This window comes from Chrysemys picta, chromosome 16 (assembly GCF_011386835.1).
Source record: "Chrysemys picta bellii isolate R12L10 chromosome 16, ASM1138683v2, whole genome shotgun sequence".
NCBI lineage: Eukaryota > Metazoa > Chordata > Testudines > Emydidae > Chrysemys > Chrysemys picta.
In genome coordinates this window covers 820816-848801 of record NC_088806.1, presented here as the reverse complement: position 1 = coordinate 848801, position 27986 = coordinate 820816, and the positions used below count along the sequence as shown (strand labels likewise).

Below are 27986 nucleotides of genomic sequence, written 5' to 3'. Positions count from 1 at the left end.
CACTGACAAGACCTCCCTCACCAGCAGTTCCCCTATACCCACCACATCCTCTGACATGATTATTTTCACCACAACCTCCACTGTACCCACTACCTCCACTGACACAACAACTTTCACCACTGCCTCCACTGTACCCACCACATCCTCTAACATGACTATTTTCACCACAACCTCCACTGTACCCACCACCATTTCCACTTTCAAGACTACCCTCACCACCACTTCCATCCAACTCACCACTACCACCACTGAAACGACTGCCCTCACAAGCACATTCACTGTCCCCACCGCCACCTCTATTGACACTACTATGCTCACCACTGCCTCCAATGTAGGTACCACAACCAACACTTACATGAGTACCCTCAGCACCACTTCCACCCAACCCACCACCACCTCCACTGACACAACAGCCGTCACTACCACCTCCACTGTACTCACCACCTCCACTGATACGACAACCCTTACCACCACTTCCCCTGTACCCAGTTCCTCTTCTGAAATGACTCCCCTCACCACTAGCTCCACTGTGCATGCCACCAAAACCACTAACACGACTACACTCAGAACCACCCCCACTATACCAACCACCATCTCCACAGATACAATTACCTTAAACAGCACCATCAACCCACCCACCAGCACCACCACTGACATAACTACACTCACCACCACCACCACCACTGTAACCATGACCAACTCCACTGACACAAATTCACTCACCACCACTTCCCCTGTACCCACCACCTCCACTGACATGATTACCCTCAGTACCACATCCACTGCACCCACCACACCTCCTCTCAACACCAGTTCCACTTCCCCTATCTTGTCCACTGACACCACGACCCTCACCACCACATCCACTATACCCATCAACACTTCAACTGACACTTCTACCATAACAACCACCTCCATTGTACCCACCACCTCCACTTTACCCACCACGAGCTCCACTGACATGACTATCCACACCACCACTTCCTCTGTACCCACTGCCACCTCCACTGACATGATTCCCCTCACCAACATCTCCACTGTTCCCACCACCACATCCACAGATAGTAGTAGCCTCACCACCACCTCCACTGGGCCCACCACCACCTCCACTGACACGACAACTTTCACCACTGCGTCCACTGTACCCACCACAGCCTCTACTGACACTTCTACCATAACCACCACCTCCATTGCACCCATAACCTCCATGTTACCCGTCAAGATCTCCACTGACATAACGACCCTCAGCACCACATCTTCTATACCCTCTACCACCTCCACTGACATGATTAGCCTCACCAAAAAGTCCACTTTACCAACCACCACCACTGACATAACTACACTCACCACCACCACTTTAACCACAACCAACTCCACTGACACAAATTCACTCACCACCACTTCCCCTGTACCCACCACCTCCACAGACACAACTACCCTCACCACCACCTCTGCTGTACACACCACCACCACTTACAAGACTACAGACACGACCCCTTCCACCCTAACCACCACCATATCCACTAACACAACAACCCTCACTACCACCTCGACTGTACCAACCACCACTTCCACTGAGACAACTACGCTCACCACGACCTCCACTATACCCACCACCACCACATCTACTGACACATCTATCATAACCACCATCTCCATACCACTCACTAACTCCACTTTACCCGCCACGACAAACACTGAAAAGACTTCCCTCACCACCAGTTCCCCTATACCCGCCACATTCTCTGACATGACTATTTTCACCACAACCTCCACTGTACCCACCACCTCCAGGGACACGACTACCCTCACTACCACCTCCACTGTACCCACCACCTTTTCCACTTTCAAGACTACCCTCACCACCACTTCCATCCAACTCTCCACCGCCACCACTGAAACGACTCCCCTCACGAGCACATCCACTGTCCCCACCACCACTTCTATTGACACTACTACGCTCACCACTGCATCTAATGTAGCTACCACCACGAACACTTACACGACTACGCTCAGCACCACCTCCACCCTACCCACCACCACCTCCATTGACACAACAGCCCTTACTATCACCTCCACTGTACTCACCACCTCCACTGATAAGACAACCCTCACCACTACTTCCTCTGTACCCAGCCCCTCTTCTGAAATGACTCCCCTCACCACTAGCTCCACTGTACACGCCACCAAAACCACTGACACGACTACACTCCGAACCACCCCCACTATACCAACCACCATGTCCACAGACATGACTACCCTAAACAGCACCTCCAACCCACCCACCAGCACCACCACTGACATAACTACACTCACCACCACCACCACTGTAACCATGACCAACTCCACTGACACAAATTCACTCACCACCACTTCCCCTGTACTCACCACCTCCACTGACATGATTACCCTCAGTACCACCTCCACTGTACCCACCACACCTCCCCTCACCACCAGTTCCACTTCCCCTATCTTGTCCACTGACACCACGACCCTCACCACCACATCCACTATACCCATCAACACTTCAACTGACACTTCTACCATAACAACCACCTCCATTGTACCCACCACCTCCACTTTACCCATCATGAGCTCCACTGACATGACTATCCACACCACCACTTCCTCTGTACCCCCTGCCACCTCCACTGACATGATTCCCCTCACCAACATCTCCACTGTTCCCACCACCACCTCCAAGGAAACGACTATCCTCACTACCACTTCCACTCGATCCAACACCACCTCCACTGAGACAACGACCCTCACCACCACCTCCACTGTGCCCACCACCACCTCCACTGACACAACAACTTTCACCACTGCCTCCACTGTACCCACCACAGCCTCTACTGACACTTCTACCATAACCACCACCTCCATTGCACCCATAACCTCCATGTTACCCGTCAAGACCTCCACTGACATGACGACCCTCAGCACCACATCTTCTATACCCTCTACCACCTCCACTGACATGATTAGCCTCACCAAAAAGTCCACTGTACCAACCACCACCACTGACATAACTACACTCACCACCACCACCACTTTAACCACAACCAACTCCACTGACACAAATTCACTCACCACCACTTCCCCTGTACCCACCACCTCCACGGACACAACTACCCTCATCACCACCTCTGCTGTACACACCACCACCACTTACAAGACTACAGACACGACCCCTTCCACCCTAGCCACCACCATATCCACTAACACAACAACCCTCACTACCACCTCGACTGTACCAACCACCACTTCCACTGGGACAACTACACTCACCACGACCTCCACTATACCCACCACCACCACGTCTACTGACACGTCTACCATAACCACCATCTCCATACCACTCATTAACTCCACTTTACCGACCACGACAAACACTGACAAGACTTCCCTCACCAGCAGTTCCCCTATACCCACCACATCCTCTCACATGATTATTTTCACCACAACCTCCACTGTACCCACTACCTCCACTGACACGACAACTTTCACCACTACCTCCACTGTACCCACCACATCCTCTAACATGACTATTTTCACCACAACCTCCACTGTACCCACCACCATTTCCACTTTCAAGACTACCCTCACCACCACTTCCATCCAACTCACCACTACCACCACTGAAACGACTGCCCTCACAAGCACATTCACTGTCCCCACCGCCACCTCTATTGACACTACTATGCTCACCACTGCCTCCAATGTGGGTACCACAACCAACACTTACATGAGTACCCTCAGCACCACTTCCACCCAACCCACCACCACCTCCACTGACACAACAGCCGTCACTACCACCTCCACTGTACCCACCACCAACTCCACTTACAAGACTACGCTCACCACTGCTTCCATCCAACTCACCACCACCACCACTGACACGACTCCCCTCACAAGCACATTCACTGTCCCCACCGCCACCTCTATTGACACTACTATGCTCACCACTGCATCCAATGTAGCTACCACAACCAACACTTACACGACTACCCTCAGCACCACTTCCACCCAACCCACCACCACCTCCACTGACACAACAGCCCTTACTATCACCTCCACTGTACTCACCACCTCCACTGATACGACAACCCTCACCACCACTTCCCCTGTACCCAGTTCCTCTTCTGAAATGACTCCCCTCACCACTAGCTCCACTGTGCATGCCACCAAAACCACTGACACGACTACACTCAGAACCACCCCCACTATACCAACCACCATCTCCACAGACACAATTACCTTAAACAGCACCTCCAACCCACCCACCAGCACCACCACTGACATAACTACACTCACCACCACCACCACCACTGTAACCATGACCAACTCCACTGACACAAATTCACTCACCACCACTTCCCCTGTACCCACCACCTCCACTGACATGATTACCCTCAGTACCACATCCACTGCACCCACCACACCTCCCCTCACCACCAGTTCCACTTCCCCTATCTTGTCCACTGACACCACGACCCTCACCACCACATCCACTATACCCATCAACACTTCAACTGACACTTCTACCATAACAACCACCTCCATTGTACCCACCACCTCCACTTTACCCACCACGAGCTCCACTGACATGACTATCCACACCACCACTTCCTCTGTACCCACTGCCACCTCCACTGACATGATTCCCCTCACCAACATCTCCACTGTTCCCACCACCACATCCACAGATAATAGTAGCCTCACCACCACCTCCACTGTGCCCACCACCACCTCCACTGACACGACAACTTTCACCACTGCGTCCACTGTACCCACCACAGCCTCTACTGACACTTCTACCATAACCACCACCTCCATTGCACCCATAACCTCCATGTTACCCGTCAAGACCTCCACTGACATGACGACCCTCAGCACCACATCTTCAATACCCTCTACCACCTCCACTGACATGATTAGCCACACCAAAAAGTCCACTGTACCAACCACCACCACTGACATAACTACACTCACCACCACCACCACTGTAACCATGACCAACTCCACTGACACAAATTCACTCACCACCACTTCCACTGTACCCACCACCTCTACAGACACAACTACCCTCACCACCACCTCTGCTGTACACACCACCACCACTTACAAGACTACAGACACAACCCCTTCCACCCTAACCACCACCATATCCACTAACACAACAACCCCCACTACCACCTCAATTGTACCAACCACCACTTCCACTGAGACAACTACGCTCACCACGACCTCCACTATACCCACCACCATCACGTCTACTGACACATCTACCATAACCACCATCTCCATACCACTCACTAACTCCACTTTACCCGCCACGACAAACACTGACAAGACTTCCCTCACCACCAGTTCCCCTATACCCACCACATCCTCTGACATGACTATTTTCACCACAACCTCCACTGTACCCACCACCATTTCCACTTTCAAGACTACCCTCACCACCACTTCCATCCAACTCACCACTACCACCACTGAAACGACTCCCCTTACGAGCACATCCACTGTCCCCACCGTCACCTCTATTGACACTACTATGCTCACCACTGCATTCAATGTAGCTACCACCACCAACACTTACACGAGTAACCTCAGCAGCACCTCTACCCTACTCACCACCACCTCCATTGACACAAGAGCCCTTACTATCACCTCCACTGTACCCACCACTTCCACTGATAAGACAACCCTCACCACCACTTCCCCTGTACCCACCACATCCTCTGAAATGACTCCCCTCACCACTACCTCCACTGTATATGCCACCAAAACCACTGACATGACTACTATCAGAACCACCCCCACTATACCAACCACCATGTCCACAGACATAACTACCCTCACGAGCACCTTCAATCCACCCACCAGCACAGCAACTGACACGATTAAACTCACCACCACCACCACTGTAACCACGACCACCTACACTGACACGAATTCACTCACCACCACTTCCCCTCTACCTACCACATCTTCTGACATGATTACCCTCAGTACCACCTCCACTGTACCCACCACCACCTCTAATTACAAGACTACCCACACAACCAATTCTACCCTACTCATGATCACCTCCACTAAAACTACTCCCCTCATAAGGACATACACTGTAACCACCGTCACCTCTATTGACACTACTACCCTCAGCACTATATCCAATATGCCCACTATGATGACCACTGAGACTACTACCCTCAGCACCACCTCCACCCTATGCACCACCACCTCCACTGACACAACAGCGCTCACTATCAACTCCACTGTACCCACCACCTCCACTGACACGACTCCACTCACCACCAACTCCACAGAACCCACCACCACCCCTGCTGAAACAAAGACACTCACCACCACCTCCACTGACATGACAACCCTCACCACCACTTTGCCTGTAGCCACCGCCACCTCTACTGAAACAACTACACTCACCATCACCTCCACTGACACGATGACCCTCACCCCCACCTCCTCTGTACCCAGCATCACCTCTACTGACACCACTACCCTCACCACCAGTTCCACTTCCCCCACCTTGTCAACTGACACCAGGACCCTCACCACCACAACCACTATGCCCACCATATCCACTCACACCACTACCCTCACAACCAACTCCATTATACCCACCACCACGTCTACTGATACTTCTACCATAACCACCATCTCCATTCCATTCACTAACTCCACTTTACCTGACATGACATCCACTGACACGACTTCCCTCACCACCAGTTCCCCTGTACCCATCACATCCTCTGACATGACTATTTTCACCACAACCTGCACTGTACCCACAACCTCCACTGTACCCGCCACCTCCAGGGACACGACTACCCTCACTACCACCTCCACTGTACCCACCACTATTTCCACTTTCAAGACTACCCTCACCACTGCTTCCGTCCAACTCACCATCACCACCACTGACACGACTCCCCTCACAAGCACATTCACTGTCCCCACTGCCACCTCTATTGACACTACCATGCTCACCACTGCATCCAATGTAGCTACCACAACCAACACTTACACGACTACCCTCAGCACCACCTATACCCTACCCACCACCTCCTCCACTGACACAACAGCCGTTACTATCACCTCCACTGTACTCACCACCTCCACTGATAAGACAACCCTCACCACTATTTCCCCTGTACCCAGCGCCTCTTCTGAAATGACTCCCCTCACCACTAGCCCCACTGTACACACCACCAAAACCACTGACACGACTACACTCAGAACCACCCCCACTATACCAACCACCATCTCCACAGACACAATTACCCTAAACAGCACCTCCAACCCACCCACCAGTACCACCACTGACATAACTACACTCACCACCACCACCACTGCAACCACGACCAACTCCACTGACACAAATTCGCTCACCACCACTTCCCCTGTACTCACCACCTCCACTGACATGATTACCCTCAGTACCACCTCCACTGTACCCACCACACTTCCCCTCACCACCAGTTCCACTTCCCCTGTCTTGTCCACTGACACCATGACCCTCACCACCACATCCACTATACCCATCAACACTTCAACTGACATTTCTACCATAACAACCACCTCCTCTTTACCCACCACCACCACTTTTCCCACGATGATCTCCACTGACATGACTATCCACACCACCACTTCCTCTGTACCCACTGCCACCTCCACTGACATGATTCCCCTCACCAACATCTCCACTGTTCCCACCACCACATCCACAGATAAGAGTAGCCTCACCACCACCTCCACTGTGCCCACCACCACCTCCAAGGAAACGACTATCCTCACTACCACTTCCACTCGATCCAACACCGCCTCCACTGAGACAACTACCCTCACCACCACCTCCACTGTGCCCACCACCACCTCCACTGACACGAAAACCGTCACCACCACCTCCATGGTACCCACCATCACCTCCACTGACACGACAACTCTCACCACTGCCTCCACTGTACCCACCATAGCCTCTACTGACACTTCTACCATAACCACCACCTCCATTGCACCCATAACCTCCATGTTACCCGTCAAGACCTCCACCACATCTTCTATACCCTCTACCACCTCCACTGACCTGAATAGCCTCACGAAAAAGTCCATTGTACCAACCACCTCCACAGGCACAACTACCCTCACCACCACCTCTGCTGTACACACCACCACAACTTACAAGACTACAGACACGACCGCTTCCACCCTAACCACCACCATATCCACTAACACAACAACCCTCACTACCACCTCGACTGTACCAACCACCACTTCCACTGAGACAACTACACTCACCACGACCTCCACTATACCCACCACCACCACGTCTACTGACACGTCTACCATAACCACCATCTCTATACCACTCACTAACTCCACTTTACCCACCACGACAAACACTGACAAGACTTCCCTCACCACCAGTTCCCCTATACCCACCACATCCTCTCACATGACTATTTTCACCACAACCTCCACTGTACCCCCTACCTCCAGGGACACAACAACTTTCACTACCACCTCCACTGTACCCACCAGCATTTCCACTTTCAAGACTACCCTCACCACCACTTCCATCCAACTCACCACCACAACCACTGACACGACTCCCCTCACAAGCACATCCACTGTCCCCACCGCCACCTCTATTGACACTTTTACGCTCACCACTGCATCCAATGTAGCTACCACAACCAACAGTTACATGACTACCCTCAGCACCAACTCCACCCTACCCACCACCACCTCCATTGACACAACAGCCCTTACTATCACCTCCACTGTACTCACCACCTCCACTGATAAGACAACCCTAACCACCACTTCCTCTGTACCAACAACATCCTCTGAAATGACTACCTTCCCCACAAACTTCACTGTACCCACTACCACCTCCACTGACACAACTCCCCTCTTGACCACTTCCAGTGTAGCCACCACCACCACCACCAATGACATAAATTCCCTCACCACCACGTCCACTATACCCACCACTACCTCTACTGAGACCACAAGCTTCACCACCACCTCCATTCTACCCACCACCACTACTTTACCCACTATGACCTCCAAGGACATGACAACCGTCACTACCACCTCCACCCTACCCACCACTACGTCCACTGACATGCCTACCCTCAGCACCACCTCTACCCTATACACCGCCATCTCCACTGGGACAACTACCCTCACCACCACCTCCACTGTACTCACCATCACCTCCACTTACAAGACTAGACTCACCACAAATTCTACCCTAGACACTAACAGCTCCACTGACATGACACCGCTCACCAGCACCTCTATTGATCCTACTACCCTCACCACTACGTCCATTGCGCCCACCACCTCTGCTTTACCTGCCACATCCTCCAGGGACACGACTACCCTCACTACCACCTCCACTGTACCCACCACATCCTCTGAGACGACTTCCCTCACAACCACTTTCACTTTACCCATTACCACCTCCACTGACATGCCTACCCACACTGTCACTTCCTCTGTACTCACCACCAATTCCTCTGAAACGATTCCCCTCATCACTACCTCCACTGTACACACCACCACCACCACTGACATGACTACGCTTACCACCACCTCCACCCGACCCACCACCACCTCCACTGACACAATTACCCTCACCACCACCTCCACTTTACCCACCACCAGCTCCAGTGAGACAACTACCCTCACCACCATATCCACTGTACCCACCACCTCTACTTTACCCGCAACGACATCCAAGGACACGACAACCCTCACCACTACCTCCACCCGACCCACCACCACCTCTACTGACACTACCTCCCTCACTATCACCTCCATTATACCCACTACCACCACTGAAAAAAGTACCCTCACCACCACCTCCACTGTACCCACAACCACCTCCACTAACACGACTTCCCTCACCACCACCTCCAATGTACTCACCACCACCACCACTGACATGACTACGCTTACCACCACCTCCACCCGACCCACCACCACCTCCACTGACACAATTACCCTCACCACCACCTCCACTTTACCCATCACCAGCTCCAGAGAGACAACTACCCTCAGCAATACTTCAACTATGCATACCACCTCCTCTACTATTAGGGCTACCCTCACTACAACTTCTACTGTACCCACCACATCTACTTTACCCAAAACGACCTCCATGGACACTACTACCCTCACTATCACTTCCACCCAACTTACCACCACCTCCACTGATACGACTCCGCTCACCAGCACATCCACTGTACCCATCGCCACCTTCATTGACACTAGTTCCCTCACCACTACATCCAGTGTACCCACCACCACCACAATTGAGACGACTACCCTCAGCACCACCTCCACCCTACCCACCACCAGCTCCAGTGAGGCAACTACCCTCACCACCACCTCCAATGTACCCACCACCTCTGCTTTACCCACAACAACATCCAAGGACACAACTACCCTGACCACTACCTCCATCGCACCCACCACCACCTCTACTGACACTACCACCCTCACTATCACCTCCACTATACCCAATACCTCCACTGACACGAGTCCCCTCAGCACCAGTTCCACTTCCCCGCCCACCACCATGACTGAAAAAAGTACCCTCACCACCACCTCCACTGTACCCACGACCACTTCCACTAGCACAACTACCCTCACCACCACTTCCCCTGTACCGACAACATCCTCTGAAGTGACTACCTTCACCACAAACTCCACTGTACCCACCACCTCCACTGACAAAAGGACCCTCATCACCACCTCCACTGACACAACTCCCCTCTCGAGCAACTCCAGTGTCCCTACCACCACTAACATGACTACCCTCCCCACCACCTTGACCGTACCCAACACCACGTCCACTGATATAACTTCCCTCACAACAAGTTCTACTGTACCCACCACCATGTCCACTGACATGACTACCCTCACTACCACCTCCACTATACCCACCACAACCTTCACTGACACAACTACCCTCAGCACCGCCTCCACTGTACCCACCATCTCTACTTTACCCGCCTCGACCTCCAAGGACACGACTGCCCTCACTACCACCTCCATCCTACCCACCAGCACATCCACTCATACACCTACCCTCACCAGCACCTCCACTGTACCCACCCCCACCCCCACTTTCAAGACTACCCTCACCATCACTTCCACCCAACTCACCACCTCCTCCACTGACACGACTTTCCTCACCAGCACATCCAATATACCCACCACCACCTCCACTGACACAACAGCCCTCACTATCACCTCCACTGTACTCACCACCTCCACTGACACGATTCCCCTCACAGCCACCTCCACTGTACCCAGCACCTCCACTGACACGACTACCCTCACCACCACTTCCACTTCCCCCAGCACCACTTCAACTGACACCTCTACCCTCATGACCACCTCCACTGTACTCCCCACCATGTCCACTGACAAGATAACCCTCACCCTTACCTCCACTGTGCATTCCACCACGTCCACTGAAAGAAATACCCTCATGACCACCTCCGCTGTTCCTACCACCACCTCCAGAGACACGATTACCCTCTCCTCTACCTCCGCTGTACTCACCACCACCTCCACTGACGTGACTACTCTCACGACCACCTCTATTGACACTTCTCCCATAACCACCACCTCCATTGAACTCTCCTCCTCCACTTTACCCACCAAGACTTCCACTGAGATGACTACCCTCACCACCACCTCCACTGTACCCATCACCTCCTCTACTAACATGACTACCTTCAAGAACAACACCACTGTACCCACCACCAACTCCACTGCGTGCACCACCATCTGTAACTCCTTACAGAACATAAGCCGTATGAGGCACAGTGTCCTTCGTATGCTCATCCCCTCTCCCAGAGTCATTTCCCCAGTCAGTAGTACCAGAACCACAATTTCTTCTTCAACAGCCATCACAAGCACCCTGAGCCCCACAACTGATCCATGCCTCTATCCAATTCCCCCATGGTACCCCACTGGTCCTCCTCCTACAGTGGGTGGGTGACTCTTCATTATTTTTTTGCCACATTGTTCCTATTTCTGTGTTCTTATGTTGTGTGGTTCATGTACGCAGGTGGGGTAGTGAATGAGGGTTAATCCTAAATGCAAAATCTTAATTATGTTGTAACTGCTTATTTACTAATCCTGGTGTAACTCCACTGCCTTTGAGAGCATTATATCAGATTTGAAGTGGGTCTTGTGAGTTCTGAATATGTTAAATATGTAATTTCATCCCAGTGTCTTACTGAATAATCTCCATGGGGTTGATTGGGTTGGGAGATACCGAATCTTTTCCCTGCTAAGAAAGGTTAGAAGGGTAAGAAAATCCACAGCTTTTTTCATCCAAAGAGAATGGACTGGACTGAAAGGGAAAGCGATGGAGAGCGATATCGATTGGCACGCAGAAATCTCAGTGGAAAAAACATCCAAGCTCAGTCCATACAAGAAACTCTGCCCGCAAGAAACACTGCTCACAGCAGATTATCCTGGGTATTTTTTATGCTCGACTGAGCACTGAATAATTAGCAATGTTGACTTTTAAAGTAACAGCACTGGGGGTCTCCAGCATCCCCCGTCACCACCAAGGGAGGGAGATGAAGCAGCAGATCACTCATACTGGAACATCAGGCCCAACGGGAAGCCCTATCAGCACACCCCAGGTCTGCAGCTGCCTGATTGGCTTGTGCCTGGTACTTTGGCCAGGCCGTGATCCGGGTGGGCTGTCGGAGCTATGATACAGGCGTCCTGTTGCTGCAAGTGCATCATCATTGCCACTGGGGGGGGGGATAGCTCAGTGGTTTGCTAAACCCACAGTTGGGAGTTCAATCCTTGAGGAGGCCATTTGGGGATTTAGTTGGGAATTGGTCCTGCTTTGAGCAGGGGTTGGACTAGATACCTCCTGAGGTCCCTTCCAACCCGGATCTTCTATGGCTATAGAACCTTGCTCTGGCACACCTGCTGCAGTCTGTGTCCAGCCCTGCTCCCAAGCATCTGCTGCCAATCCTGGCTCTGACCCCCCCTCTCCAACTTCAGACTCTGTCTCTGGCTTGACCCCTGATTCTGGCATGTGGTCTCTGACAGGCTGCTTTGATTCCTGGTTCTCACTCTTGCTCCACCCCTGCCTCTGACTTCAGTTCTGACCTTTGGTGTCATTTTCTGGTGCTTGACTCCTGCTCCGCCCACTCAACTCCCACTTTGACCAGTCAGGCATACTGCCTGCATCCTGGTTCCCAACATTTCCGGCCTGAAACTATATGATAACCACTTGAAATCTGGAGCAAATTTCTCCTAAGTTATGTTATTTATGGGCAGTCCCTAAGTCCCATTTTCAAAATAATTTAGACGGTGTACATACAATTTTATAACTATATCAGATATAACTATGTTGGTGAGAAGAATGTGGTTTTTTTAATTTAAATAATTATTAAAATTAGGTGAATAATTGATTTTCAGCGTGGTAGTCAAACAAACAAAATTAATTTCAGGTCAACCTGAAAATTTTCATTTTTTCTCACTGAAACAAAAAGACATTAGGAGGCGAAATGTCACATCACTGAAACTGTGCAGGTATAAGAAAGAATTAGCTGATGTTGACTTCACTGGAGAAGCAGGAGCTAGTTGGTTAGAGCTGGGGGTGGAGAGCTGAGAGCCAGGACTCCTGGGTTCTCTCCCCAGCTCTGGGAGGGGAGGGGAGGGGGGCTGGTGGGTTAGAGCAGGGGGGGCTGGGAGCCAGGACTCCTGGGTTCTCTGCCCGGCTCTGGGAGGGGAGTGGGAGCTGGTGGGTTAGAGCAGGGGGGCTGGGAGCCAGGACTCCTGGGTTCTCTCCCCGGCTCTGGGAGGGGAGTGGGAGCTGGTGGGTTAGAGCAAGGGGGGCTGGGAGCCAGGACTCCTGGGTTCTCTCCCCGGCTCTGGGAGGGGGGTGGGGGCTGGTGGGTTAGCGCAGGGGGCTGGGAGCCAGGACTCCTGGGTTCTCTCCCTGGCTCTGGGAGGGGATTGGGGGCTGGTGTGCTAGAGCAGGGGGAGCTGGGAGCCCGAACTCCTGGGTTCTCTCCCCGGCTCTGGGAGGGGGGTGGGGGCTGGTGGGTCAGAGCAGGGGGGGGCTGGGAGCCAGGACTCCTGGGTTCTCTCCCCGGCTCTGGGAGGGGAGTGGGGGCTGGTGGGTTAGAGCAGGGGGGGCTGGGAGCCAGGACTCCTGGGTTCTCTTCCCGACTCTGGGAGGGGAGTGGGGGCTGGTGGGTCAGAGCAGGGGGGGCTGGGAGCCAGGACTCCTGGGTTCTCTCCCCGGCTCTGGGAAAGGATTTTTTGGATCTGCTTTGAGAGCACGTCCTGAATCCCACTAAAACATCTTCCAGTTCCCTGCAAGAACGGTGGCGTTGCCAACCTGAGCCAGTGTGTCTGCCTACCGGGCTACACGGGAGAGCTGTGTGAGTCCCCATCGCCCCATGACGCCTGCCAGAACGGCAGCACAGCCATCGGAACCAAGTGCATCTGCCTGCCTGGATTCTACGGTCCCCGGTGTGAGTCCTACAATAGCTCCATGGCCTGCCAGAACGGGGGCACTCCCATCGGAACAGATTGTGTCTGTCTCCCCGATTACTACGGCGCCCGGTGTGAATCCTCTAACAAAACCACCACGGCAACCCCTGTCATTACGACCACCACCACTACCACCACCACCACCAGCACGACCCAGAGCAGCACCAGCACCAGCACCACCACCCCAGGTGAGTGACAGCTCATGCTGGAGTTGGCAATGCTCTTGTAGCCGTGTTGGGCCCAGGATGGGAGAGAGATAAGGTGGTGGAGGTAAGATCTCTTCTTATTGGGCCAACTTCTGCTGGGGGCAGAGAGACAAGCTTTTGGGCTGCACAGAGCTCTTCTTCGGGGCTGGGAAGGGGACTCTGAGTATCCCAGCTAAATAAATATGTTGTTAAGCATAAGGGGTTCGCACACCTTGCAGGAGACCAGGTAAAGTATTTGACCCGCCCTGAGTTTAAACATAAGCTACTTGCCTTCACTTTCAGGGCCCATCACAGTCTCTCTCTACCTGCCTCTGAGAAGCTCATGACACCAGCCTCCATTGCCTATTGGTTACATTTTCACAATCACCCCTTAGTGCTCCCCACTACCCGCAGCCTCTTCTGGGGGCAGAGATCCCCATAAACGTCCGCAAAGCCTCCTCATCCTCCTCCACCTACATTTTTTCCATGACACTTACAAAAACCTTGAGAACTGTTCAGTGCTGCTGGGTTGAGACCACTGCTTGTCACGGTGCTCAGTGTTGTCTCATTGTTTCCTTATGACCTCCTCTCTGGCTGGCTTTCTCCATCTGCCGTCTCTTGTCTTATACTCGGATCACCAGCTCTGGCGGGCGGGGAGCGTCTAGCACACCAGGGGCCTGGTCCAGGACTGGGGCTCTGGGTGCCACAGTAATAATAATAAATAAATCCCCCAGGGTCAGATTCTGATCTCAGTCACAAATGGTGTAAATCCAGAGTGACTCCACAACAGCCTAAATACAGAGCAATTCCACTCCATTGTAAACCTGTCCGGCTCGCCTCTCGCTCATGTCAGTTGGTGGATTGAGGTGCTTCTGAGTAGCAGTCCCGTAAGTGACGGGTTTCAGAGCGGAGCCGTGTTCGTCTGTATCAAGACAAACAACGAGGAGCCTTGTGGCACCTCAGAGACTGACACATTTCTTTGGGCACAAGCTTTTGTGGGCTAAAATCCACTTCATCAGATGCATGGAGTGGAACATACAGTAGCAGGTATAAATACACAGCACATGAAAAGATGGGCGTTGTCTTACCAAGTGGGGATCAGTGCTAACGAGGCAATTCAATGAAGGTGGACGTGGGCTATTCCCAACAGTTGACAAGAACGGGTGGAAATCACTTGTGTAGGGCTAATGAGGCCAATGTAATCAAGGTGGCCCATTTCAAACAGTTAACAAGAACAAATCTATAAAAACTGGTTTCCCACTGTTGATACTCACAACTTCTTGTTAACTGTTTGACTTGGTAAAGCTTATGCCCAAATAAATGTGTTAGTCTCTATGGTGCCAAAAGGATTCCTTGTTGTTAGTACCGTAAGTGAAGATGGCCTAGAGTGATTCCACTGCAGTGTAAATCTGGAGTAGCTCCACCCCTGTCTAAATTCAGAGTAATTCCACAGTGGTGCAAATCCTGAGTGATTCTCCAGCAGTGTAATTCCACTCCAGCGTAAACCAAGAGCAATTTAGACATCACAGACACAGCTCCCGCCTATGAGCCAGTCCAGACTCATGCTGACATGCAGGGCATCGGATTGTTTCTTTCAGCGCCCTGCCAGAACGGGGGCACTCACAACGGGATCAAATGCATCTGCCAAGACGGATACTACGGCTCCCAGTGTGAAAACAGCAATTGCAAGAACGGGGGCACCTGGAGCAATGGTGGATGCCTATGCCCGTCCAGTTTTCAGGGTCCTGAGTGCCAATACGCTTCTGAAGTCATCGAGGTCAAAGCCGGTATGAAAACCTGACTCAATCGATCCTTGTGTCTGGGGTTCAGACAACACCTTATATCCAAGCCAAATTTGTCTGGCTTCAACTTACAGCCCTAGGACGGGTTAGACCTGCCTCTGCTACACTGAAGAGCCCATTGTTAAATATTTGCTCCCCGCGCCAGTACTTACAGATTGGGATCAGTCACCCCTTCACCTTTTTTCTAAGATAAATAGACTGAGCTCCTGGAGTTTCTCACTCTAAGGCAGGTTTTCAAGCACTCCATGAGACCCTTGGAAACCCGAGCAGGGATGTCCCATCCGGCCCATGAGCCAGGATCCAGGATGGCTGGTCCCATCTAGGAACACCGTTAGTATTTGAGGGGGTCGTGTGGCTGGGGCTGTGAGCCAGAACCCAGTAAGACAGCAGGGCTGGCTTGTGGGAAAGTGGGGTCTTAATCCTGGAGTCCTAACCTAGCAGGCCTAGCCAGGTGGGACAACCTGGTTCTGTTGCCGGGCTGGGGGAGGGTGGTGAGGAAACACGTTCAGCTGCAGGATGGTGGGTAGTGAAATGACAAGTGTCCCTCCTTGCTGGCCCCCTCTGGCTAGGTAACGAACGGTGTGATGGGTTCTGAAGGGCAGTAGAGTCCTTTCCCCGGCCCTGGATTCTGGGGGTCCTGCAGTGTGAGCATCAGGAGAGCTAACAAGGATCCCTGGGGGGGCGGGGAAGGCAATTCCCCCCTGCCATTCCCATGGTGGATGTCAATTTTCACCATGTTTCTTCCCCCTCACACACACCCCAATGAAGAGGTGAACGTAACAGTGGAAGTGAAGTTGCAGATCATCAGCCACAAATTCACCCCCAAGCTGGAGGACAACACAACTCAAGAGTACAAAGAATTCACCATGTCATTCAAACTGCAGGTGGGTCCCAGCAGAGTGACCAAGAAGGGGGAGTTAATGAGAGAGAGGCCCCTTGAGAGGGGAGATAGGGTGGAAGGTCAGGGGGGATGCAGGGGGATGCAGGAGAACTTCCCAAGAGAGGCATGAGATTGGGGGATTGTCCCCCAGGGGAAGGACAGGGAGACCCATTGCTGGAGCCATTGGGAGCTAGGAATGGGCATAACACTGGGGAATGGGATGATCCCAGCCTGCCAGAGGGGAATAGACTTTAATGGGTCTTTCCAAGGGCTGAGCGCTCATTTACTTGGGAGCGTTCAGGTGGGAGCACATTCGCTGCTTAGGTATCATGGCTGGGAACCTCACCAGCCCCCTGGGCTCACCAGGCCCCATCTCAATGGGGCAGGGAGGTTCAGGGCAGCCCCTCCTGGTGACATGCGCACTATTCCCTTCCAGATGAAGTTGGTTTACAACAATGTCCTGGGGTACAAAGACGTGGAGATCCTGAAACTGACGTGAGTATCAGGAACACCCCGGAACTTGGTACCCCCAAAGCTCTGCCCACAACCTGAGCTCCACCCACAAGCCATGACCCATCCCTGTGAGACTCCTAAAGGAGACCCCGACCGCAGTAGGCATGCGTGTGTCTGTCTTGGTTGTGTGGTTGGCTCTTTGGCACCAGTGTTCAGAGCCTTTCTGGGCTGCGTCTATTAGGAGGAGACATTGGTGCTACGGGTCAGGTCTGTTCTTGGTGCAATCCTGTTTATCTACCAAGAAAAAAAATGTCCACCCAGTCGAGTTTCCCTGAACGCAGCAGCATGTATTTCTCTTGCTCAGAAATCCTCACATCTATCGCTCCTGCGGGCTCTGTGCCCAAAGAGCGCTGTCTCTCTCTCTGTCTTCTCAGGGCCAACTCACGACTGCCTCTCCTGGCACCCACTGCCTGCAAATCAATACCCTAGCTCCTGCTTTTGCAAGCAGGGAAACCCCCCACTCAGCCCACGTGGCTTAGTGGCAGTGTGCCATGGACAGTAGCCTCCATTGTTTGTAGCTCTCTCTGCTGCATAATCGGACTTAATTGCTCATTCCACTGACTCTGAAAAAGGGTAGTTGAAACAGCCGTTGGCTTTAATGAGGTTTGTGATGGTCGCTGGATCTCAGAGCCCCCTCCAGGCAGCTGGTGGCACCTTTCAGCTCAGTATGTTCAGCATGAACAATATTTGTCCATCCTTGTCTGTCCTTCCCTGTCTGGAAACAATTAACAGTGTTGTTGTTGAAAGGTGGGTCCTTTTGAATGTCATGCTGATCGACACCCACTTCTGGGATGGGAGTGTCATTAGGTTCAGTTCTGGCATCCGCATTTTCAAAAGGAAGTTGAAAAATCAGAGAGGATGCAGAGAAGAGCCACAGAAATGATTTTAAGGGCTGACAGTGAGAGACTTGGATCAAGCTCCATTTAGTTGATCAGTAAAACGATCCAGAGGTAGCCTATGGTGGCTAAGTACCTCCGCGGGGAGCAGATAACAAGTAGTAAGGGGCTCTCTGATTTAACAGCGAAAGGCAGCACAAGAATCAAGTTAAAGCCAGATAAATTCAACTTAGAAATAAGGCAAAATGTTTTCCAAGTGACGATGATTAACAAACGCCAAAGGAAAGTGGTGGTGGCTTTTCCATCTCTTCCTGTCTTCGGATGGCCGCCTCTCTGGAAGGTGCTTTATCCAAACACAAGTTATTGAGCCGGTACGTTTCTCCAGCCTGGGTTACACAGAAGGTCGGATGAGATGAGTCACTGATCATATATTAATCAAATTCAATGGGCATTGGTGCCTCACCCCTCTGTGCCTGGGTGACAATCTCCGTGCACATGCTCTGCGTTGGGGATGTGAGCGGACGCCCCAGGAAGGAGGGACATGCTGACCCACGGTGGGTTTGTTCCTTCAGGCAGGGCAGCGTCGTGGTGGATCACATTGTCATCCTGGCTTTACCCGTCACCGAGGAACTCAACACAAACTTTGAGAAAGTGGCTGGGCAGCTGAAGACGCAGATAGAGACAGCGGCTGAGAACCAGAACTGCGACGGCAGCTCCTGTGAGTCTCTGTGCGGTGAGGGCGAGGGAGGGCTGGGCAGAGAGGGGACAGATCCATGGACCTGGGAGGAAGATTCTTCATAGCTCCACCCCCAATCTCTGCCGGGGGGCTGGAGACTGGATAGATAGATAGATAGATAGATGGGGTGGGTGGGGATAGATAGATAGATAGATAGAGGAGGTGGATGGGGATAGATAGATAGATAGATAGATAGATAGATAGATAGATAGAGGAGGTGTCTAGGGATGGATGGATAGATAGATGAGGTGTATAGGGATGGATGGATGGATAGATAGATGGATAGGCTTCAGTGGTAGCCATGTTAGTCAGTATCATTTTTATCGATTGATAGATAGATGGGGAGAGGGCTAGCTCAGTGGTTTGAGCATTGGCCTGCTAAACCCAGGGTTGTGCGTTCAATTCTTGAGGGGGCCACTTAGGAATCTGGGGCAAAATCCGTACTTGCTCCTGTTAGTGAAGGCAGGGGGCTGGACTTGATGACCTTTCAGGGTCCCTTCCAGCTCTAGGAGATAGGGTATCTCCATTATTTATACGGGGGAGGATGGGAAGTGTGATGGAGGAAGGGAGGAATGGATGGAGGGGTGTTTGTGGGGATAGGTGGAGGATGGAAGGGTGCTTGTGGGGATGGATGGAGAGATGTCTGAACGGTGTGTGTGGGAAGGGAGAGATGGATGGATAGAGGAGTGTTTGTGGAGATGGGGTGTGTGTGAGGGGATGGATGGAGACTGGATGGGTGGAGAGGTTTTTGGAGGGATGGATGGAGGGATGTAGAGATGGATGGAGGGGTGTTTGTGGGAAGGGAGGGATGGATGGATGACTGTTTGTGGGGATGGATGGAGGGAGGGGTTTGGGGGGAATGGATGGAGAGAAAAGCGTTGACCTCTGTGATTTCAGTGGTTGGCCTGAGGTCGCAGAGAACAGCTTTCTCCCTTTCCCCCACACCTCGAGCCCTGTGGACAACCTTTCACAGGCCCAGACAGGGGTCAGGTCATCGGCCAGGCCTTTTCCAACCCCCAAATTAATGGCAAGGCCTGTGCAGCTTGGGGAGCTTCTGGTGCCACAAGTGGGGGTGTGCAGCTGAAGGGCGTCCCCGTCTCTCACTCCTGCTCCTGGCCGGTCCCGGGTTGGCTCACTAACAACTGCCCATCCCGTGTCTTCCAGCCATGATGTGTTTCAACGCCTCCTCCGCTGATGTCTCCAATGGGACAATGCCAATGTTCAACGGCACTGGTGAGTGACCCGCGGCAACCCGGCGAGGGAGCGGTGCTGGGGTGGGACCGGGGGGTTCAGTGCTGCCTCTCCAACCAGCTGACCCATCTCTCTCCTCTGCAGAGTACTGTCAGAAAGTTGCCCCCGAAGGCTACAGCCAGTTCTACTTCCCTAACCTCACCAAGTCTGGCTTCTCCTGCATCTCCAATTGCACCAAGAGCACCCCTGGCTTCATTAACTGCAACTACGGGCAGTGCCAGTTGACGAAAGCCGGCCCCCAGTGCATGTGAGTTGTGCGCATACACGCCCTTGCACACACGCACACTCGTGCAAATGCATGCACATGAGCATATGCACACACGTGCGCGCACACACACGCCCTCCTGCGTGTCAAGTTTGCGGAATCGTTTTGACCAACCCCCAAGAAACCCCAACTGCTTCAGAAATGTCAGGCTGAGCCATCTCGTTTCGACCCGACTCCAGGCTGCTTTGGGTTCCGTTCTGGGCACTTTACCGGAAGCAAAGGAGGACTGGACTTGCAAAGCAGCTGGAGGAGGTGCCCTCCTGGTAACCCTTAAGCCCAAGGATGAGGGGGAAATGCCCTGGGCTCCGGCAGGTCAATTCTCCCCTCTGCTGGACATAGACTTGTAGGACTGGAAGGGACCTCGGGAGGGCGTGTACTCCAGTCCCTTGCACTCATGCCAGGACTAAAAATTATCTCCATCCCTGACAGGGGTTTTCCTGGGGAAGAGAGTTTTGAATTTGGGTCTGTAGCACTGCAGGGGAGAGGCGATGGGCTATTCCCATGTGGGGCCTTCTCGGGCTCTCCTGGTGCAGCTGTTCCACATTGTATAAATAATTAACTAGCAATTGGAGAAGGGATTTGAACTCGGGCCTTCCACAGCTGACCGAGGGGCCCCAACCACCAGGCTCTAGAGTCATTCTCGCCTGCTTTCACTGTCTCGGTGACTATTAATTGTCATTATGAATGACGGCCCCGGCACCCTCTCCTCCTCCTCCAGCTGTCTTGTGACACTCATCCTATTTTGCTTCTGTTACAAACACCCGACCGAGAATTAAAAAAATTTGGGTCAGGTCACAGAGATTTTACCTGTCCTATCTCATAGAACTGGAAGGGACCCTGAAGGGTCATTGAGTCCAGCCCCCTCCTTCACTAGCAGGACCAAGTACTGATTTTGCCCCAGATCCCTAAGTGGTCCCCTCAAGGACTGAGCTCACAACCCTGGGTTTAGCAGCACAATGCTCAAACCACTGAGCTATCCCTCCCCCCTTGTTTCTGTATGACTTGAACATTTGACCCCCCCAATTTTGGGACCAACTGAGCTTTGGCTTGACCCAAAATAATTATTTCTCTGTTTTGTATTTGTATTTGGCCGTTGAACAGGAAAACCCATGATTGGGATAGCATAGGCTGTGTAGGATAGCTAATAGTTGGGATAGTTAAGTCCAAAGCAGACTGGGAAGATCTACAAAAGGATCTCACAAAACTGGGTGTCTGGGCAACAAAATGGCAGATTAAATTCAGTGCTGGTAAATGCAAAGTAATGAACATTGGAAAACATAATCCCAACTATACATATAAAATGATGGGGTCTAAATTAGCTGTTGCCACTCAAGAAAGATCTTGGAGTCACTGTGGAGAGTTCTCTGAAAACATCCACTCAATGTGCAGCGGCAGCCAAAAACGCGAACAGAATGTTGGGAATCATTAAGAAAGGGATAGAGAATCAGAAAGAGAATATCATGTTGCCTCTCTATAAATCCATGGTACATGCACACCTTGAATACTGTGTGCAGATGTGGTCGCTTCATCTCAAAAAAGACATATCAGAACTGGAAAAGATTTGGAAAAGATTCAGAAAAGAACAACAAAAATGATGAGGGATATGTAATGGCTGCTGTATGAGGAGAGATTAATCAGACTGGGACTGTTCAGCTTGGAAAACAGACAACTAAGGGGAGATAGGATAGAGGTCTATAAAATCATGACCGGTTTGGAGAAAGTAAATAAGGAAGTGTTTTTTACTCCTCATAACACAAGAACTAGGGGGCACCCAATGAAATTAACAGGCAGCAAGTTTAAAACAAACAAAAGGAAGTATTTCTTCACACAATGCACAGTCAACCTGTGGAATTCCTCGCCAGAGGGTGTTGTGAAGGCCAAGACTATAACAGGGCTCAAAAAAGAACTAGATAAATTCATGGAGGATCGGTCCATCAATGGCTATTATCCAGGATGGGCAGGGATGGTGTCCCTGGCCTCTGTTTGCCAGAAGCTGGGAATGGGCGACAGGGGATGGATCACTTGACGATTCCCTGTTTGGTTCATTCCCTCTGGGGCACCTGGCATTGGCCACTGTCGGAAGACAGGATACTGGGCTAGACTGACCCAGGATGGACGTTCTTATGTTCTTATGACTCGGATCCATGCAGAAGGACCCTGGCACAGCCGGGATCACTCACTGGAGATGGAGAGTCCAGACTGGATGGGGGACCCCAGGGAAGTGGCTCCAGGGACAGGATGGGGCAGGGTGGGGAAGGGGCTGGGGTGGGGCTGTTCTCACCCCCTGTGTCTCCCCCACAGCTGCTCAGAGCAGGAGTTGTACTGGTACCCCACCGAGCGCTGTGCCACCCGCATCAGTAAATTGGGTGTCGGTCTGGGCATGGCCATTGCAGTGCTGGTGATCGTGAGTGCAGTCCTCGGTGCCTTTCTGTTCAGAGCCAAGAGGATGAAAAACCAGTTCAGGTAACTGGGCCAGGAACACATGGGTGGGCACAGCCTGCAACTGAGATGGTGTGAGCCTGTGGTTAGAGCATGAGAATGGGTGTCAGGACTCCTGGGTTCCCTCTCTGGCTCTGGGAGGGGAGTGGGGTCTGTTGGGTTAGAGCAGGGGGGGCTGGGAGCCAGGACTCCTGCATTCTATCCTAGCTCTGGGAGTGGAGTGGGATTGTAGTCGGTTTGAGCAGGGGAACTGGGAGCCAGGACTCCTGGGTTGTGTCCCCAGCTCTGGGAGTGGGGGAGAGGAGGAGGGATCTAAAGGGTTAAAGCCGGGGGGCTGGGAGCCATGAAGTCTGGATTCTATGTCCGGCTTTCCCCCCATGTCTGTACCTCAGTTTCCCCCTATTGAAAGTGGGGATAAATGTTGTCTCCTTGGGCAGACGATGGGTTGCGAGGTAGGTTTGCTGTGAGCCCTGCTGTGACGTACCCGTGGTGGGGTTGGTGTTGGTCTGAGAATGACCCTCACCTCTTTGACTCAGTGGGTGGGTGCAGAAGGAGGGTGTGAAGGGGCAGAGGGAGGCTGGGTCAGATGCCCTCGGGGGCCCAGCTGGGCGGCGGAAATCTCCACCACCTGCTCCCTCTGCAGCCTGCATTCGGAGAAGGCCAACGCTGAGATGTGGTTCGAGGACGATGATCTTGAGTGGAACACCACAGGGAGCTTCCGCTACAGGAACGAAGGAGCCGACTCCTGGAAAGGTAAGGCTGGATCCATCCCGGGCTGGGCGAGATGGGCTGGTGGGAACCCCTGGGCAAAGGACAGTGTCCCACAGAGACCAGGTCAGTGCCATCAGTGGGGGAGGGCAGCTCTGAGGGACTCCTTCGGGAGACGGGAGGTTCCTGGCCACCGTGGCAGCTGGTCCTGGAACCTCAGCGCTCAATAGCCGTGCATCCACTGGCTGAATCCTCTGCCTTCCTAAGCCTTCTCTTTTGCCCGGCCTGCAGGCTCGGATGGGACCGGCTCCTTCAAGATTAACATGGAATCTGTCCACACCTCTCTCCCGGTAGGTTCGGCCATATCGGCCCCCTCCTCCTACTGCCTGCAGTGGCCCATTGGGAGCACACCCTGCTCCGAATGGGAGATGGAGCCATCTGGGGGCGATACCGCTCCAGCACCAATCCTCCCTGCTGGGGCAATCTGTAGAACAGAGACGGGGTGCAGAGAAACATTTGGGGAGGTGCGGCAGAGCCTGTCTAACCCACCCTGCTCTGCTCCTGCCTTGGCCACAAACCCACTGTGACGGGTTCGGTCACAGAGATCCCCTTGGGACTGTCACCTGATGTGCTGAGACTACCTCTGAGCCCGTTTTCTCTGCCAGTTTGGGCCTCCAGAGCCCTGCCTTGTCGAGCCAGACATGCCAGTCTGAACCAACACAGACCCAGGGTCTGAACCCATGCGCTCCAAAGCTGCAGACTTAACTGAAAACAGCTTAAGAAGTGCTCCTGTCTCCAGCACCCAGACACCCAGCTCCCAATGGGATCCAAACCCCAAATCAATCCGTTTTACTCTGTATAAAGCTTATGCAGGGTAAACTCATACATTGTCCACCCTCTATAACATTGATAGAGAGATATGCACAGCTGTTTGCTCCCCAGGAATTAATCACTTACTCTGAGTTAATTAATAAGCAAAAAATGATTTTATTAAATATCAGAAGTAGGATTTAAGTGGTTCCAAGTAATAACAGAGAGAACAAAGTAAGTTACAAAGCAAAATAAAACAAAACATGCAAGTCTAAGCCTAATACAGCAAGAAACTAATTACAGATAAAATCACACCCTCAGAGATGATCCAATGAGCTTCTTTCACAGACTGGACTCCTTCCTAGTCTGGGCCCAATCCTGTCCCCTGGTACAGTCCTTGTTCCAGCTCAGGTGGTAGCTAGGGGATTTCTCATGACTGCAGCCTCCTTTGTACTTTTCCACCCCCTTATATAGCTTTGGCACAAGGCGGGAATCCTTTGTCCTTCTGGGTCCCCACCCTTCCTTCTAAATGGAAAAGCCCCAGGTTTAAGATGGATTCCAGTACCAGGTGACATGATCACCTGTCCTGTGAGAGCCCCCACCCCCCGCCTTCATTCTTCCCGGCCTGACTCACTGGAAGGCTTGCAAGTAAACAGCCATTTACAACCAATTGTCCTAGTTGATGGGAGCCATCAAGATTCAAACCACCATTAATGGCCCACACTTTACATAACTACAATAGGACGTCAGAGTTATATTTCATATTTCTAGTTTCAGACACAAGAATGCTACATTTATACAAATGGGATGACCACACTCGGTAGATTATAAGCTTTGTAATGAGACCTTTTGCATGAAGCAGATTCCAGTTACATTATACCCTCACTCTTTAGCATATTTTCATAACATCATATGGACTGCAACATCACACCCACTCCCTGCCTCAGCCCCAGCCTCAACCACCTTATCCTGTGCACATCTCCCACCCTCCCCCAGGAGCTGTGGCTTGGCTCCAGGGGCAGGGGCATGACACAGAAAAGTTTGGGGACCACTACCCTAGAGAGGCGTAATGGGGGTCCCTCTCCTGGGAAGCCAGGACTCTGTGGAAACTTTGTGGGGGAGGCAGATAATCAGCCGAACGTGAGCTCCTGACGCGATCCTGGGATGCACAAACAGGGAAGGAGGAGCAGAGAGATGATTTTAGCACTGTGTCTGGCCCAGATGAGATTGTGGTTGGGACAAAAAGAAAGAGTTTTTTTGGGGGGGGGTGGATTTCAGTATGGATGGGAAATGAAAATTCCCACATGACCATTTTCACTGAAGAAAAGTAAAACAATCCCCCAATTCTCCCCCCCCCCAACCTGCCCCCCACGCTCTGGCTGGGACTGAAAACTTCCCCATCAACGTTGTCACTTAAGAAAAGAAGAACAGGAGTACTTGTGGCACCTTAGAGACTAACAAATTTATTAGAGCATAAGCTTTCGTGGACTACAGCCCACTTCTTCGGATGCATTTCGTGGGCTGTAGTCCACGAAAGCTTATGCTCTAATAAATTTGTTAGTCTCTAAGGTGCCACAAGTACTCCTGTTCTTCTTTTTGCGGATACAGACTAACACGGCTGCTACTCTGAAACTTAAGAAAAGATCTATTTTGGTCATTTGTGCCCAGCTCTGCTTATGGCCCCCACCCCCATCTCTCACCATCCCAGGTGCACATCCAGAAGCCGGAGATTCTCATTACCCAGCTGTGAGCTTTCTCCTTCCTCAGCAACTGCCCTCCACATCCAGCCAGCCCCCTCTCCCGGCTCCCCTGGCTGGGACATCAGGGCCCTGGTGCTGGGGTGTTGGTGGCGCTGCCTGATGGCCCCCCTCAGCCCCCAGGAACGGTTACTGAGAGGGGGTCCTGGAGGAGCTGATTCTCTGGAGGAGCTGAAGGAGTAACTTCGCTGGGGTCTCTGGTGCCAGTTTTCCGCTCACTCAACATGGTGTACATCAGGAGTAACTTTGCTGGGGTTTATCGGGCTGGTTCCCCCTGCGCTTGCCCCAGTGTATCAAGGGGAATGTGAGCTCAGAATCAGGCCCCTTGAGGGGACGTTCACACTGCCCAGCCACCTGCTCCCAGTGGGATGTGAGCTTTAGCGGCATTGGAGGCTGGTTCTGCAGCACCACCCCAGACGATCTCTGCATGCACGATGCAGATTTTCCCATCCATGCCCAGCACAAGGGCCGGCTTTAGGGAAAATGATGTCCTGGGTGAACGTGTATTTTGGTGCTCTTGGTCCCTGCTGCCTCCTGACCATCTCCCTGCCCCCACTGCCTCGCCAGGATCCCCACCCATCCCTCCAACCCCCACTGCCTCACCAGGCTCCCCATACATCTCCCCTGGTCCACGTGGCCTCCCCACCCATCCCCCAACCCCTCAGCCTTCCTGGCCTTCCCACCCATCCCACCTGGCCCTCACTGCCTCTCCGGGCTCCCCAACCATCCCCCAACCCCCGCTGCCTCCCCAGGCTCCCCACCCATGCTCCCTGGCCCATGCTGCCTCCTTGGGCTTCCCACCCATCCCACCTGGCCCCCATTGCCTCCCCTGCCATTTTCCCAAGCTGCCATCCGCAGCCTCACACCCCAGGCATGCCCCACTCCTTACTTCTTCACCACAGCCCCCCAGTACTTAATTTGTGAAGCCCAGGCACCTCTGAGCTCCTGGCCAGCAGCCGCTACTCTCCAGCCACCCAGCTCTGAAGGCAGCGCCGCCACCTGCAGCAGCGCAGAAGGAAGGGTGACAATACCATGCCAATGCCACCTGTCCTTGTGAGCTGCTGCTGACAGCGACGCTGCCTTCCATCCTGGGCACCCCGCCAGCAGCCACAGCTCTCCAGCTGCCCAGCTGATGCTTAATTTGTGCCGGGGCTAAGCCCTTAGCACCACTTTCATTACAAATTAAACACTGCCTCCTGACCACAGTGCCCTGGGCCGTCA

General features: G+C 52.6%; 2 protein-coding genes across 2 annotated transcripts in view; both read left to right on the top strand.

Annotated features, from left to right (window-relative positions):
• Nucleotides 1-27986, top strand: part of RNASEK (ribonuclease K) — a 321727-nt gene that overhangs the window by 179677 nt on the left and 114064 nt on the right. The window lies entirely within an intron of this gene.
• Nucleotides 17305-27986, top strand: part of LOC112061472 (mucin-3A-like) — a gene marked incomplete at its 3' end in the record, with an annotated part of 32346 nt that continues 21664 nt past the window's right edge. Inside the window, exons 1-8 of the mRNA XM_065570375.1 lie at nt 17305-17454; nt 17887-17945; nt 19372-19517; nt 20700-20768; nt 20871-21033; nt 23353-23514; nt 24134-24243; nt 24490-24548. Coding sequence (XP_065426447.1) covers nt 17305-17454; nt 17887-17945; nt 19372-19517; nt 20700-20768; nt 20871-21033; nt 23353-23514; nt 24134-24243; nt 24490-24548 — 918 coding nt within the window. The remainder of the gene's footprint in view (nt 17455-17886; nt 17946-19371; nt 19518-20699; nt 20769-20870; nt 21034-23352; nt 23515-24133; nt 24244-24489; nt 24549-27986) is intronic.